The sequence below is a fragment of the Tachypleus tridentatus genome, chromosome 7, assembly GCF_004210375.1.
Source record: "Tachypleus tridentatus isolate NWPU-2018 chromosome 7, ASM421037v1, whole genome shotgun sequence".
NCBI lineage: Eukaryota > Metazoa > Arthropoda > Merostomata > Xiphosura > Limulidae > Tachypleus > Tachypleus tridentatus.
The window spans coordinates 92,681,060-92,694,040 of NC_134831.1; the positions used below are offsets into that span (position 1 = coordinate 92,681,060).

General features: G+C 30.7%; 1 protein-coding gene across 2 annotated transcripts in view; it reads right to left on the reverse strand.

Moving 5' to 3' along the window:
* Window positions 1-4,088: 4,088 nt before the first annotated feature.
* The window catches only part of LOC143256197 (short transient receptor potential channel 4-like), a 59,899-nt gene continuing 51,006 nt past the window's right edge, over window positions 4,089-12,981 (reverse strand). For both annotated transcript variants that reach the window (XM_076513067.1, XM_076513066.1), the window contains 3 exons: window positions 11,166-11,333; window positions 4,655-4,717; window positions 4,089-4,330 (listed from right to left, as the gene is read on the reverse strand). In XM_076513067.1, the coding sequence (XP_076369182.1) occupies window positions 4,265-4,330; window positions 4,655-4,717; window positions 11,166-11,333 (297 nt within the window). In that variant the 3' untranslated portion in view covers window positions 4,089-4,264. The remainder of the gene's footprint in view (window positions 4,331-4,654; window positions 4,718-11,165; window positions 11,334-12,981) is intronic.

Sequence of the window (12,981 nt, forward strand, 5' to 3'; positions counted from 1 at the left end):
GATGTAACTAGTAACTCATAACAGAAGCAGCTGATAAATAACAGACAATAAAGAATGGTTGTAGTACAAGCAGGAATCACCAGTGTTTAGAATTGATATTTTAATTAGAATCTACACAGCTGTCTCATACTAGATATGAATCTGGGTTATATACACGTGTAACATTCTAAACACACACTTGGTTTCTCACGTACACAAATGTAACATTCTACTATAACACAGACTTTATCTGTGATGTATACAACTATAACACTTCATTAATAAACACACATTTCATCTGGGGTGTATAGAACTGAAACATCCTATTAATAAACACATCTGTGATGTATGGAACTATAACACTTTATTAATAAACACATATTTCATCTGGGGTGTATAGAACTGAAACATCCTATATCTGAGATGTATACAACTACCTCATCTCTGATAAGACGCTCAACTAGGTTGCTTAAAGCTAGTCATAAGAAACAGACAGTTTATCCGGGTTCATACAAATGTGTCATGCTACAGCCCACTTAGAAGGATGAAATGTTTTCTTTTTATGCAAATAAAATGAAACGAATTGCTGGTTGTTGATATCCGAAAGGCAGTCTTGTTATCTGAGGTCTCCTAGTTACCTGACAGATTAATATTATGTAAGAGAGGGAACAACAAAAAACATCACAGTGATTTGAACCCTTTCAGGCATCATGGGTGCTCAGAAACTATGGTTTCTATACACCCTTATCTTGAGATAAGTACAAGAGGTGTCAAAGAGCTTTATAGGTGGTATGACTGCAATGTAGAGAAAAGCATCTTCAGAGAAGATGTTGTAAAACACATTACGATATCAAAAGATCTTCATGACAGATGCTCGCGCCATCTCTTGATAAAATTATTATACTATGTGTCTTTTGGGTTGAATATCATCACATAAGGTTACAAAAATATCTTTGTGGGTTGAATATCATCACATAAGGTTACAGAAAATATCTTTGTGGGTTGAATATCATCACATAAGGTTACAAAAAATATCTTTGTGGGTTGAATATCATCACATAAGGTTACAGAAAATATCTTTGTGGGTTGAATATCATCACATAAGGTTACAAAAATATCTTTGTGGGTTGAATATCATCACATAAGGTTACAAAAAATATCTTTGTGGGTTGAATGTCATCACATAAGGTTACAGAAAATATCTTTGTGGGTTGAATATCATCACATAAGGTTACAAAAATATCTTTGTGGGTTAAATATCATCACATAAGGTTACAAAAAATATCTTTGTGGGTTAAATATCATCACATAAGGTTACAAAAATATCTTTGTGGGTTGAATATCATAACATAAGGTAACAGAAAATATCTTTGTGGGTTGAATATCATCACATAAGGTTACAAAAATATCTTTGTGGGTTGAATATCATCACATAAGGTTACAGAAAATATCTTTGTGGGTTGAATATCATCACATAAGGTTACAAAAATATCTTTGTGGTTGAATATCATCACATAAGGTTACAAAAAATATCTTTGTGGGTTGAATATCATCACATAAGGTTACAGAAAATATCTTTGTGGGTTGAATATCATCACATAAGGTTACAAAAATATCTTTGTGGGTTGAATATCATCACATAAGGTTACAGAAAATATCTTTGTGGGTTGAATATCATCACATAAGGTTACAAAAATATCTTTGTGGGTTGAATATCATCACATAAGGTTACAAAAAATATCTTTGTGGGTTGAATGTCATCACATAAGGTTACAAAAAATATCTTTGTGGGTTGAATATCATCACATAAGGTTACAAAAATATCTTTGTGGGTTAAATATCATCACATAAGGTTACAAAAAATATCTTTGTGGGTTAAATATCATCACATAAAGTTACAAAAATATCTTTGTGGGTTGAATATCATAACATAAGGTAACAGAAAATATCTTTGTGGGTTGAATATCATCACATAAGGTTACAGAAAATATCTTTGTAGGTTGAATATCATCAAATAGGTATGCTAGTGATTTGAGTGTCATCTAAATATGAAATAGTCGTACCAAAAGTTAGAGCAATAATAATAAATGTTGTCTTCCTTTGTCCACTACAACAATAAACATTGTCTTCCTTTGTCCACTACAATAATAAACATTGTCCTCTTTTGTCCACTACAACAATGAACATTGTCCTCCTTTGTCCACTACTTTAGTCCAGCGATGAAAACGTTTAACTGAATAAGTCATGTTAGTCATGGGAGTTATTTGAAAATTATTTGAAATCATGTGTCTTACCAAACTAGGAAATTAAACACAGAGGTATAAATGTTAACATGTTTTACACATCTGTGGTTCGTTAGGTTTTAATGAAAGTAAACCCTTGTTAAGATTTTATAGATACGCTCACAATACAGAATACGAGGATATCGCCATTGTAGAAACTCGCCAAACGTTTTCTATATTTAGATAATGAACTGTATTATTTTCTTATTTTGTTATAATGTAATTCTAATTAAATCCGACAGATAAAAGACATGTTATATGTATATGTGGTAGCCTTATGACATTAGTGTGATGCCAAACATGAGAAATCGCATAATCAATACAAAAACATGGAAACTTCGTATTAAATAACACTGAAGAAAACGAGAGATAACTCATTAACTTTGTATTATATAATAATGAAAATAACGGAATAAATATGGAAAACTTGTATTATATAATAGTTGAGAAAGATAAAGATTTTTTATATTTAAGCTGTCTTCAGTCCTTTATAAGCAACAATTGCAAACACTACACTGATGGCCAAAAACTAAGAAACAAGCGAATGTCGGACGGTAGAGTACAATCAAAGGTACTGTACAATGAGAATATAGAACTGTGTTCCTTTGGTCTGTTCACAGAATCTGATACGATGATTCTTAATTAGATAAAACTAAATTGTGGCAGAGGACAATATGAATTAAATAATATATTAAACCTCAAAGTTGTAGACTGTATTTTCATTATTACTTCGGGTGAAAAGAAACAAAAACACCATCTCATAATCTTTATAATGTTTGCATGTTAATTCGGAAAGGTTTCTTCTTGCTTTAATTCTTTTGTATTAATAATAGCTAATGGTGTATAAACACAAAGTAAGTTTCATACTTCCAGTGGAATCATCCAAAAGTAACACTAAAAGTAAATCATCTCTCTCTCAATGTCTACACCTTCATCTTGACGATGTTTTAGTAATATATTTTAGAGGAATGTTTGTTATATAAACAATTTAAACATTTAAAAACATATTTTAGAGGAATGTGTCTTATACATACAATATAAACGCATTTAATATATTTTAGAGGAATGTTTGTTATATATACAATTTAAACACATGTAGTAACACATTTTAGAGGAATGTTTATTACGTATACAATTTTAAAACATTTAGTAACATATTTTATAGGAAGGTTCATTATATATACAATTTTAACACATTTTAGAGTATTGTTTATTATATATACAATTTTCACACAATTAGTAACACATTTTAGAGGAAAGTTTATTATATATACAGTTTTAACACATGTAGTAACATATTTTAGAGGAATGTTTAATATATATACAGTTTTAACACATGCAGTAACATATTTTTGAGGAATGTTTGTTATACATACAGTTTTAACACATGTAGTAACATATTTTTAGGGAATGTTTGTTATACATACAGTTTTAACACATGTAGTAACATATTTTAGAGGAATGTTTAATATATATACAGTTTTAACACATGTAGTAACATATTTTTGAGGAATGTTTGTCATACATACAGTTTTAACACATGTAGTAACATATTTTTGAGGAATGTTTGTTATACACACAGTTTTAACACATGTAGTAACATATTTTTGATGACTGTTTGTTATACATACAGTTTTAACACATGTAGTAACATATTTTTGAGAAATGTTTGTCATACATACAGTTTTAACACATGTAGTAACATATTTTTGAGGAATGTTTGTCATACATACAGTTTTAACACATGTAGTAACATATTTTTGAGGAAAGTTTGTTATATATACAGTTTTAACACATGTAGTAACATATTTTTGAGGACTGTTGAAATAATATAAAATTTTCAACTTTATTTAGCAAACTCGTTTCTTTCTTTAACACTTAGAGCCTTACATATATTTCCTTTTTTCAGAATAATTTTTACCACATTAGGGTCTTCATTCCAATTTAAAATTTTAATGTCTAAACTTAGAGACATGAATATATCACACTGTAGTTCTGAGATTTCAAACTGCACTTTCATGAGGATTCTTCTCTCTAAAGTATCGACGTATTATCTCATCCATTAATGCCTAGAAAGTGAGAAACAGTAACACGTCATGCTGACGTCACAACATTTGTCAATCTCAAAGAATGCAGAAAAAAAACATACATCAATATTATGCTTCGTTTTGTGATCGTAAGTAATTAATGATATCTGAAACATAACTATTAGCACACGTATATATTTTGCATGTTGTGTTATATAATTTATTTATTTATATCTCAAATGACAACTTGGGCTTTCCCCTATTATAACTCATTCTGTTTCATATGCTACAGAAACAATGATAATAAACCATTTCGTGTACATAATCTTCAGACCTCATCTACATTTGATATGAAACTAACTTTACCTCATAATGTTCAGGATCACGGCAGTAATCGTCAAATCCGAGATTAATATCCTTCAAAGAAGCCTGTATTAGTCGAGAATATGATCAGTGAAACAGAAGTTAGGGTTGATATATTCACAGAATAACACTTATATTATCTGTAAATTACACGAGAATGTGGCTTGGTGCTGTTATAATAAAAAGTTCGACGAAAAATTATTATAACCAATTATATTTTACTTGTTAATGAATTATAACATAATATTGTTGTATATAGTAGTATTAACACTTGTTAATGAATTATAACATAATATTATTGTATATAGTGGTATTAACACTTGTTAATGAATTATAACATAATATTGTTGTATATAGTGGTACTGATACTTGTTAATGAATTATAACATAATATTGTTGTATATAGTGGTATTAACACTTGTTAATGAATTATAACATAATATTGTTGTATATAGTGGTACTGATACTTGTTAATGAATTATAACATAATATTGTTGTATATAGTAGTATTAACACTTGTTAATGAATTATAACATAATATTGTTGTATATAGTAGTATTAACACTTGTTAATGAATTATAACATAATATTGTTGTATATAGAAGTATTAATACTTGTTACTGAATTACAACATAATATTGTTGTATATAGTAGTATTAACACTCGTTACTGAATTACAACATAATATTGTTATATATAGAAGTATTAACACTTGTTACTGAATTATAACATAATATTGTTGTATATAATAGTATTAACATTTGTTACTGAATTATAATATAATATTATTTTATACAGTACCACTAACACTTGTTAGTGAATTATAACATAATGTTGTTGTATATAGTAGTACTAACACTTGTTAGTGAATTATAGCATAATGTTGTATACATTAGGACTAATACTTTTTGTGAATTACAACATAATATTGTCAGTTATGGTAGTACTAACACTTGTTACTGAAATATAACATAATATTGTTGTATACAGCAGTACTAAGAATTGTTACAGAATTATAATATAATATTGTTGTACATAGTGGTACTAACAAGCATTACCAAACTATAACGTAATATTGTTGTATACAGCAGTACTAAGAATTGTTACAGAATTATAATATAAAATTGTTGTACATAGTGGTTCTAACAAGCGTTACCAAACTATAACGTAATATTCTTATACGCTCATGAGGTTAAAAAACACACAGATGTAAGAAGTTTTGATAGAAATTACACAGAAACCGTATAATCTGAGCAGTTTTGAAAGTTGGGCCTTTCTTTCTTCAGGGTCAAACTAAATTCGTATATATGACAGTAGTAACTCTGTTTACAGAATTTTAAAACAGTATTACTCTTTAGAAAGAATCGTTAACACTGCTGATTAATACACTATGCTGTTATACAAAAGGGCTTGTTATTCACTAGAATAAAAAATATTGTTGAAAAGATACCGATTGTCTTTATATAGAGTTCACTCTGAAATATAGTGTTTTTTTTTTTCTAATCATAGAAGAATATATGCAAGATTAAAAATAGTCTCGTCTCTATAGCAAGTGGGTAATTTAGTTTATGTCATAATATTTTAATGTCAAGCATCTTTGATTAAGATATATTTCTAGTAAAAACCAATACTTACAGGAAGTGACCAGTAGTTTGACAGACGTTCATACTTCTGAGATTTTTTATAGCACAACAGAATGAAATAATAAATTAAGTTGAAGGGACTAGGACATAGGATTATCCCATCGATGTACGTTAGGAACATTTTAGTGCGGGCGAATTTCCACTCAACGTTCACATTGTCCTATGGTAAGGAGAAGAAACATTATTTAACAGACTTACATATAGAAATAGTAGTCAGCCACTCTGAAATAAAAGAAGCTAAATGAACAGTTTGGTATTAATTCCCAGAAAATTAATTTTTGTTTAATACAACCACTTTATTTGTAACGTACTACAACACAGAAGAATGTTGAATTAATGGTGATGATGATCGTAATTTATTAAACCTAATGTCATCATACAATCCTGTCAGACAAGAACAGGTCCTTTATAAGGTTATTCTGTCCTGTGATACCACTGTTTATGAGTATCGCTCTGATCCACGTGGTGGAGAAGAGAACACAAATGGCCAAAGATGCTATACTGTGCCAAAGTGTTAGGACAAAGACAAAAATTAATTTTCAGGCTACTTTCAAAAAACGGTGGAAGGTAAATTGCAGGTGAAATAACCAACGTGTTATTAATCTTCGTATTTGGTACAACAGAAACTCAGTGGAAGTGCTGTACGTGCCCTCGTTTTGCTTTAATAACCACAGACTGTTGTAACATATTCAAAGTATTCTTTGGGCTTTTTCTCCAAATGCCTCAAATTCATTCTCATAACGTTTCTTTGGAAGTAACTTTTGATTTGTCAAGTTTTTGATCTATCAAATCCCAGATCTGCTCAACTGGATTGAAATCAGGACCCTGTGAGGGCCATTAGATCATTAGAATGACTTCAGCGGCTTCCTTCTAAGTTAAGTAATTTCTAAACAGGTTGAATAAGTTTAGAGTCATTATCTTCTTGGTGGTGGAATCCTTTACCATTAATACACAAACTGCTGGATATACAATGACAGATCAGTATCTGATAGTACTTGTATGTATTGTGGTAAGCATCTTTCACCTTTTTTCCACCAGATATTTCAAACTTGGAATCATCCGTCCATAACACCCTTTTCAAATCATCAGCAGTCCAGTTTTATGTGTTTTTGGTAACAGTATTTATAAATCAAAGTAAAGATTTTTAATTGTTACCAAATATTCTTATTGAATCTTCTTGGTACTGTAGATCTGAACGGTTTTCTGTCACTTGATACATACCTGAGATCAGTGACAGTCTTCCTACTGTTCTGAAGGCTGAATAAACACAGATACTGAACACCAGTATCACCAGGTTTAGGTGTTCTGTCTCTTCTGTTATTATTTTTAAAGTTATCTGTCTCAGTTTCACGATCAAGTTTGTACTCGACAGTGTTTGGGGAACATTTCAAATCAATTTGTCACAGAGTCCAACCAGCATCACATAAAGCTTTTATGTAAACCATCTATTCTACTGATAGTTCTATAACAGCATAAAGTTTTTATCTAAACTATCTACTCTACTGATAGTTCTATAACAGCATAAAGCTTTTATGTGAACTATCTACTCTACTGATAGTTCTATAAAAGCATAAAGCTTTTATGTGAACTATCTACTCTACTGATAGTTCTATAACAACATAAAGCTTTTATGTAAACTATCTACTCTACTGATAGTTCTATAACAACATAAAGCTTTTATGTGAACTATCTACTCTACTGATAGTTCTATCACAGCATGAAGCTTTTATGTCAACTATCTACTCTACTAATAGTTCTATAACAACATAAAGCTTTAATGTGAACTATCTACTCTACTGATAGTTCTATAACAGCATGAAGTTTTTATCTAAACTATCTACTATATTGATAGTTCTATAACAGCATGAAGCTTTTATGTAAACTATCTACTCTACTGATAGTTCTATAACAGCATAAAGCTTTTATGTGAACTATCTACTCTACTGATAGTTCAATAAAAGCATAAAGCTTTTATGTGAACTATTTACTCTGCTGATAGTTCTATAAAAGCATAAAGCTTTTATGTGAACTCTCTACTCTACTGATAGTTCTATAACAGCTTTTATGTGACCTATCTACTCTACTGATAGTTCTATAACAGCATAAAGCTTTTATGTGACCTATCTACTCTACTGATAGTTCTATAACAACATAAAGCTTTTATGTATACTATCTACTCTACTGATAGTTCTATAACAACATAAAGCTTTCATGTGAACTCTCTATTCTACTGATAGTTCTATAACAGCATAAAGCTTTTATGTCAACTATCAATATTATCTATTACTGTCCTCTCTGCACCAGATACAGTTTACAATATTATCTATTACTGTCCTGTCTACACCAGGTTAGTATACAATATTATCTATTACTGTCCTGTCTACACCAGGTACAGAATACAATATTATCTATTACTATCCTGTCTACACCAGGTACAGTATGCAATATTATCTATTACTGTCCTGTCTACACCAGGTACAGTATACAATATTATCTATTACTGTCCTGTCTACACCAGGTACAGTATACAATATTATATATTACTGTCCTGTCTGCACCAGATACAGGATACAATATTATCTATTACTGTCCTGTCTACACCAGGTACAGTATACAATATTATCTATTACTTTCCTGTCTACACCAGGTACAGTATACAATATTATCTGTTACTGTCCTGTCTGCACCAGATACAGTATATAATATACACCTGTTTGTGAAGCATACCATTGTTGTGAGGTAGTACTAACACTTGTTTGTGAAGTATACTATTGTTGTGAGGTAGTACTAACACTTGTTTGTGAAGTATACTATTGTTGTGAGGTAGTACTAACACTTGTTTGTGAAGTATACTATTGTTGTGAGGTAGTACTAACACCTTGTTTGTGAAGCATACCATTGTTGCACAGTAGTACTAACACTTGTTTGTGAAGTATACTATTGTTGTACAGTAGTACTAACACTTGTTTGTGAAGTATACTATTGTTGTACAGTAGTACCAACACCTGTTTGTGAAGTATACCATTGTTGTGCAGTAGTACCAACACTTCTTTGTGAAGTATAATATTGTTCTCACAGTAGTACTAACACTTGTTTGTGAAGTATACTATTGTTGTGAGGTAGTACTAACACTTGTTTGTGAAGTATACTATTGTTGTGAGGTAGTACTAACACTTGTTTGTGAAGTATACTATTGTTGTACAGTGGTACTAACACTTGTTTGTGAAGTATAATATTATTGTTGTACAGTAGTACCAACACCTTGTTTGTGAAGCATACCATTGTTGTAAGGTAGGTACTAACACTTGTTTGTGAAGTATAATATTGTTGTACAGTAGTACTAACACTTGTTTGTGAAGCATACCATTGTTGCACAGTAGTACTAACACTTGTTTGTGAAGCATACTATTGTTGTAAGGTAGTACCAACACTTGTTTGTGAAGTATAATATTGTTGTACAGTAGTACTAACACTTGTTTGTGAAGTACACTATTGTTGTACAGTAGTACTAACACTTGTTTGTGAATTATAGCATAATGTTGTTGTATATAGAGGTACTAACACTTGTTTGTGAAGTATACTATTGTTGTACAGTAGTACTAACACTTGTTTGTGAAGTATACTATTGTTGTGCAGTAGTACTAACACTTCTTTGTGAAGTATAATATTGTTCTACAGTAGTACTAACACTTGTTTGTGAAGTATACTATTGTTGTGAGGTAGTACTAACACTTGTTTGTGAAGTATACTATTGTTGTGAGGTAGTACTAACACTTGTTTGTGAAGTATACTATTGTTGTACAGTGGTACTAACACTTGTTTGTGAAGTATAATATTATTGTACAGTAGTACCAACACTTGTTTGTGAAGTATACTATTGTTGTAAGGTAGTACTAACACTTGTTTGTGAAGTATAATATTGTTGTACAGTAGTACTAACACTTGTTTGTGAAGTATACTATTGTTGTACAGTAGTACTAACACTTGTTTGTGAAGTATACTATTGTTGTAAGGTAGTACTAACACTTGTTTGTGAAGTATAATATTGTTGTACAGTAGTACTAACACTTGTTTGTGAAGTACACTATTGTTGTACAGTAGTACTAACACTTGTTTGTGAAGTATAATATTGTTGTGTGCAGTAATATTAACACTTGTTTGTGAAGTATAATATTGTTGTGTGCAGTAATATTAACACTTGTTTTTGAAGTATAATATTGTTGTGTGCAGTGATATTAACACTTGTTACTAATTTATAACACAATATTGTTGTATATAGTAGTACTAACACTTGTTACTGAAATATAACATAATATTGTTGTATACAGCAGTACTAAGAATTGTTACAGAATTATAATATAATATTGTTGTACATAGTCATACTAACAAGCGTTACCAAACTATAACGTAATATTCTTGTACGCTCATAAGGTTAAAAAACACACAGATGTAAGAAGGTTTGATAGAAATTACACAGAAACCGTATAATCTGAGCATTTTTGAAAGTTGGGCCTTTCTTTCTTGAGGGTCAAACTAAATTCGTATATATGACAGTAGTAACTCTGATTACAAAATTTTAAAACAGTATTACTCTTTAGAAAGAATCGTTAACACTGCTGATTAATACACTATGCTGTTATACAGAAGGGCTTGTTATTCACTAGAATAAAATATATTGTTGAACAGATACCGATTGTCTTTATATATAGTTCACTATTAAATATAGTGGATTTTTTCTAATCATAGAAGAATATATACAAGATTAAAAATGGTCTCGTCTCTATAGCAAGTGGGTAATTTAGTATATTTCATAATATTTTAATGTCAAGCATCTTTGATTAAGATATATTTCTAGCAAAACCAATACTTACAGGAAGTGACCAGTAGTTTGACAGACGTTCATACTTCTGAGATTTTTTATAGCACAATAGAATGAAATAATAAATTAAGTTGAAGGGACTAGGACATAGGATTATCCCATCGATGTACGTTAGGAACATTTTAGTGCGGGCGAATTTCCACTCAACGTTCACATTGTCCTATGATAAGGAGAAGAAACATTATTTAACAGACTTACATATAGAAATAGTAGTCAGCCACTCTGAAATAAGAGAACCTAAATAAACAGTTTGGTATTAATTCCCAGAAAATTAATTTTTGTTTAATACAACCGCTTTATTTGTAACGTACTACAACACAGAAGAATGTTGAATTAATGGTGATGATTATCGTAATTTATTAAACCTAATTTCATCATACAATCCTGTCAGACAAGAACAGGTCCTTTATAAGGTTATTCTGTCCTGTGATACCACTGTTTATGAGTACCGCTCTTATCCACGTGGTGGAAAAGAGAACATAAATGGCCAAAGATGCTATACTGTGTCAAAGTGTTAGGACAAAGTCAAAAATTAATTTTCAGGCTACTTTCACAAAACGGTAGAAGGTAAATTGCAGGTGAAATAACCAACGTGTTATTAATCTTCGTATTTGGTACAACAGAAACTCAGTGGAAGTGCTGTATGTGCCCTCGTTTTGCTTTAATGACCACAGACTGTTGTAACACATTCAAAGTATTCTTTGGGCTTTTACTCCAAATGCCTCAAATGCATTCTCATAACGTTTCTTTGGAAGTAACTTTTGATTTGTCAAGTTTTTGATCTATCAAATCCCAGATCTGCTCAACTGGATTGAAATCGGAACCCTGTGAGGGCCATTAGATCATTAGAATGACTTCAGCGGCTTCCTTCTAAGTTAAGTAATTTATAAACAGGTTGAATAAGTTTAGAGTCATTATCCTCTTGGTAGTGGAATCCTTTACCATTAATACACAAACGCTGGATATACCATGACAGATCAGTATCTGATAGTACTTGTATGTAGTGTAGTAAGCACCTTTCACCTTTTTTATACCAGATATTTCAAACTTGGAATCATCCACCCATAACACCCTTTTCAAATCATCAGCAGTCTAAGTTTTATGTTTTTTTGGTAACAGTATATATAAATCAAAGTAAAGATTTTTAACTGTTATCAAGTATTCTTATTGAATCTTCTTGGTACCGTAGATCTGAATGGTTTTCTGTCACTTGATACATACCTGAGATCAGTGACAGTCTTGCTACTGTCCTGAAGGCTGAATAAACACAGATACTTAACACCAGTATCACTAAGTTTAGGTGTTCTGTCTCTTCTATTATTATTTTAAATTTATCTGTCTCAGTTTCACGATCAAGTTTGCACTCGACAGTGTTTAGGGAACATTTCAAGTCAATTTGTCACAGAGTCCAACCAGCATCACATAAAGCTTTTATGTAAACTATCTACTCTACTGATAGTTCTATAACAGCTTTTATGTGAACTCTCTACTCTACTGATAGTTCTATAACAGCATAAAGCTTTTATGTAAACTATCTACTCTACTGATAGTTCTATAACATCATAAAGCTTTTATGTAAACTATCTACTCTACTGATAGTTCTATAACAGCATAAAGCTTTTATGTGAACTGTCTACTCTACTGATAGTTCTACAACAGCATAAAGCTTTTATGTGAACTGTCTACTCTACTGATAGTTCTATAACAGCATAAAGCTTTTATGTGAACTGTCTACTCTACTGATAGTTCTATAACAGCATAAAGCTTTTATGTGAACTATCTACTCTACTGATAGTTCTGTAACAGCA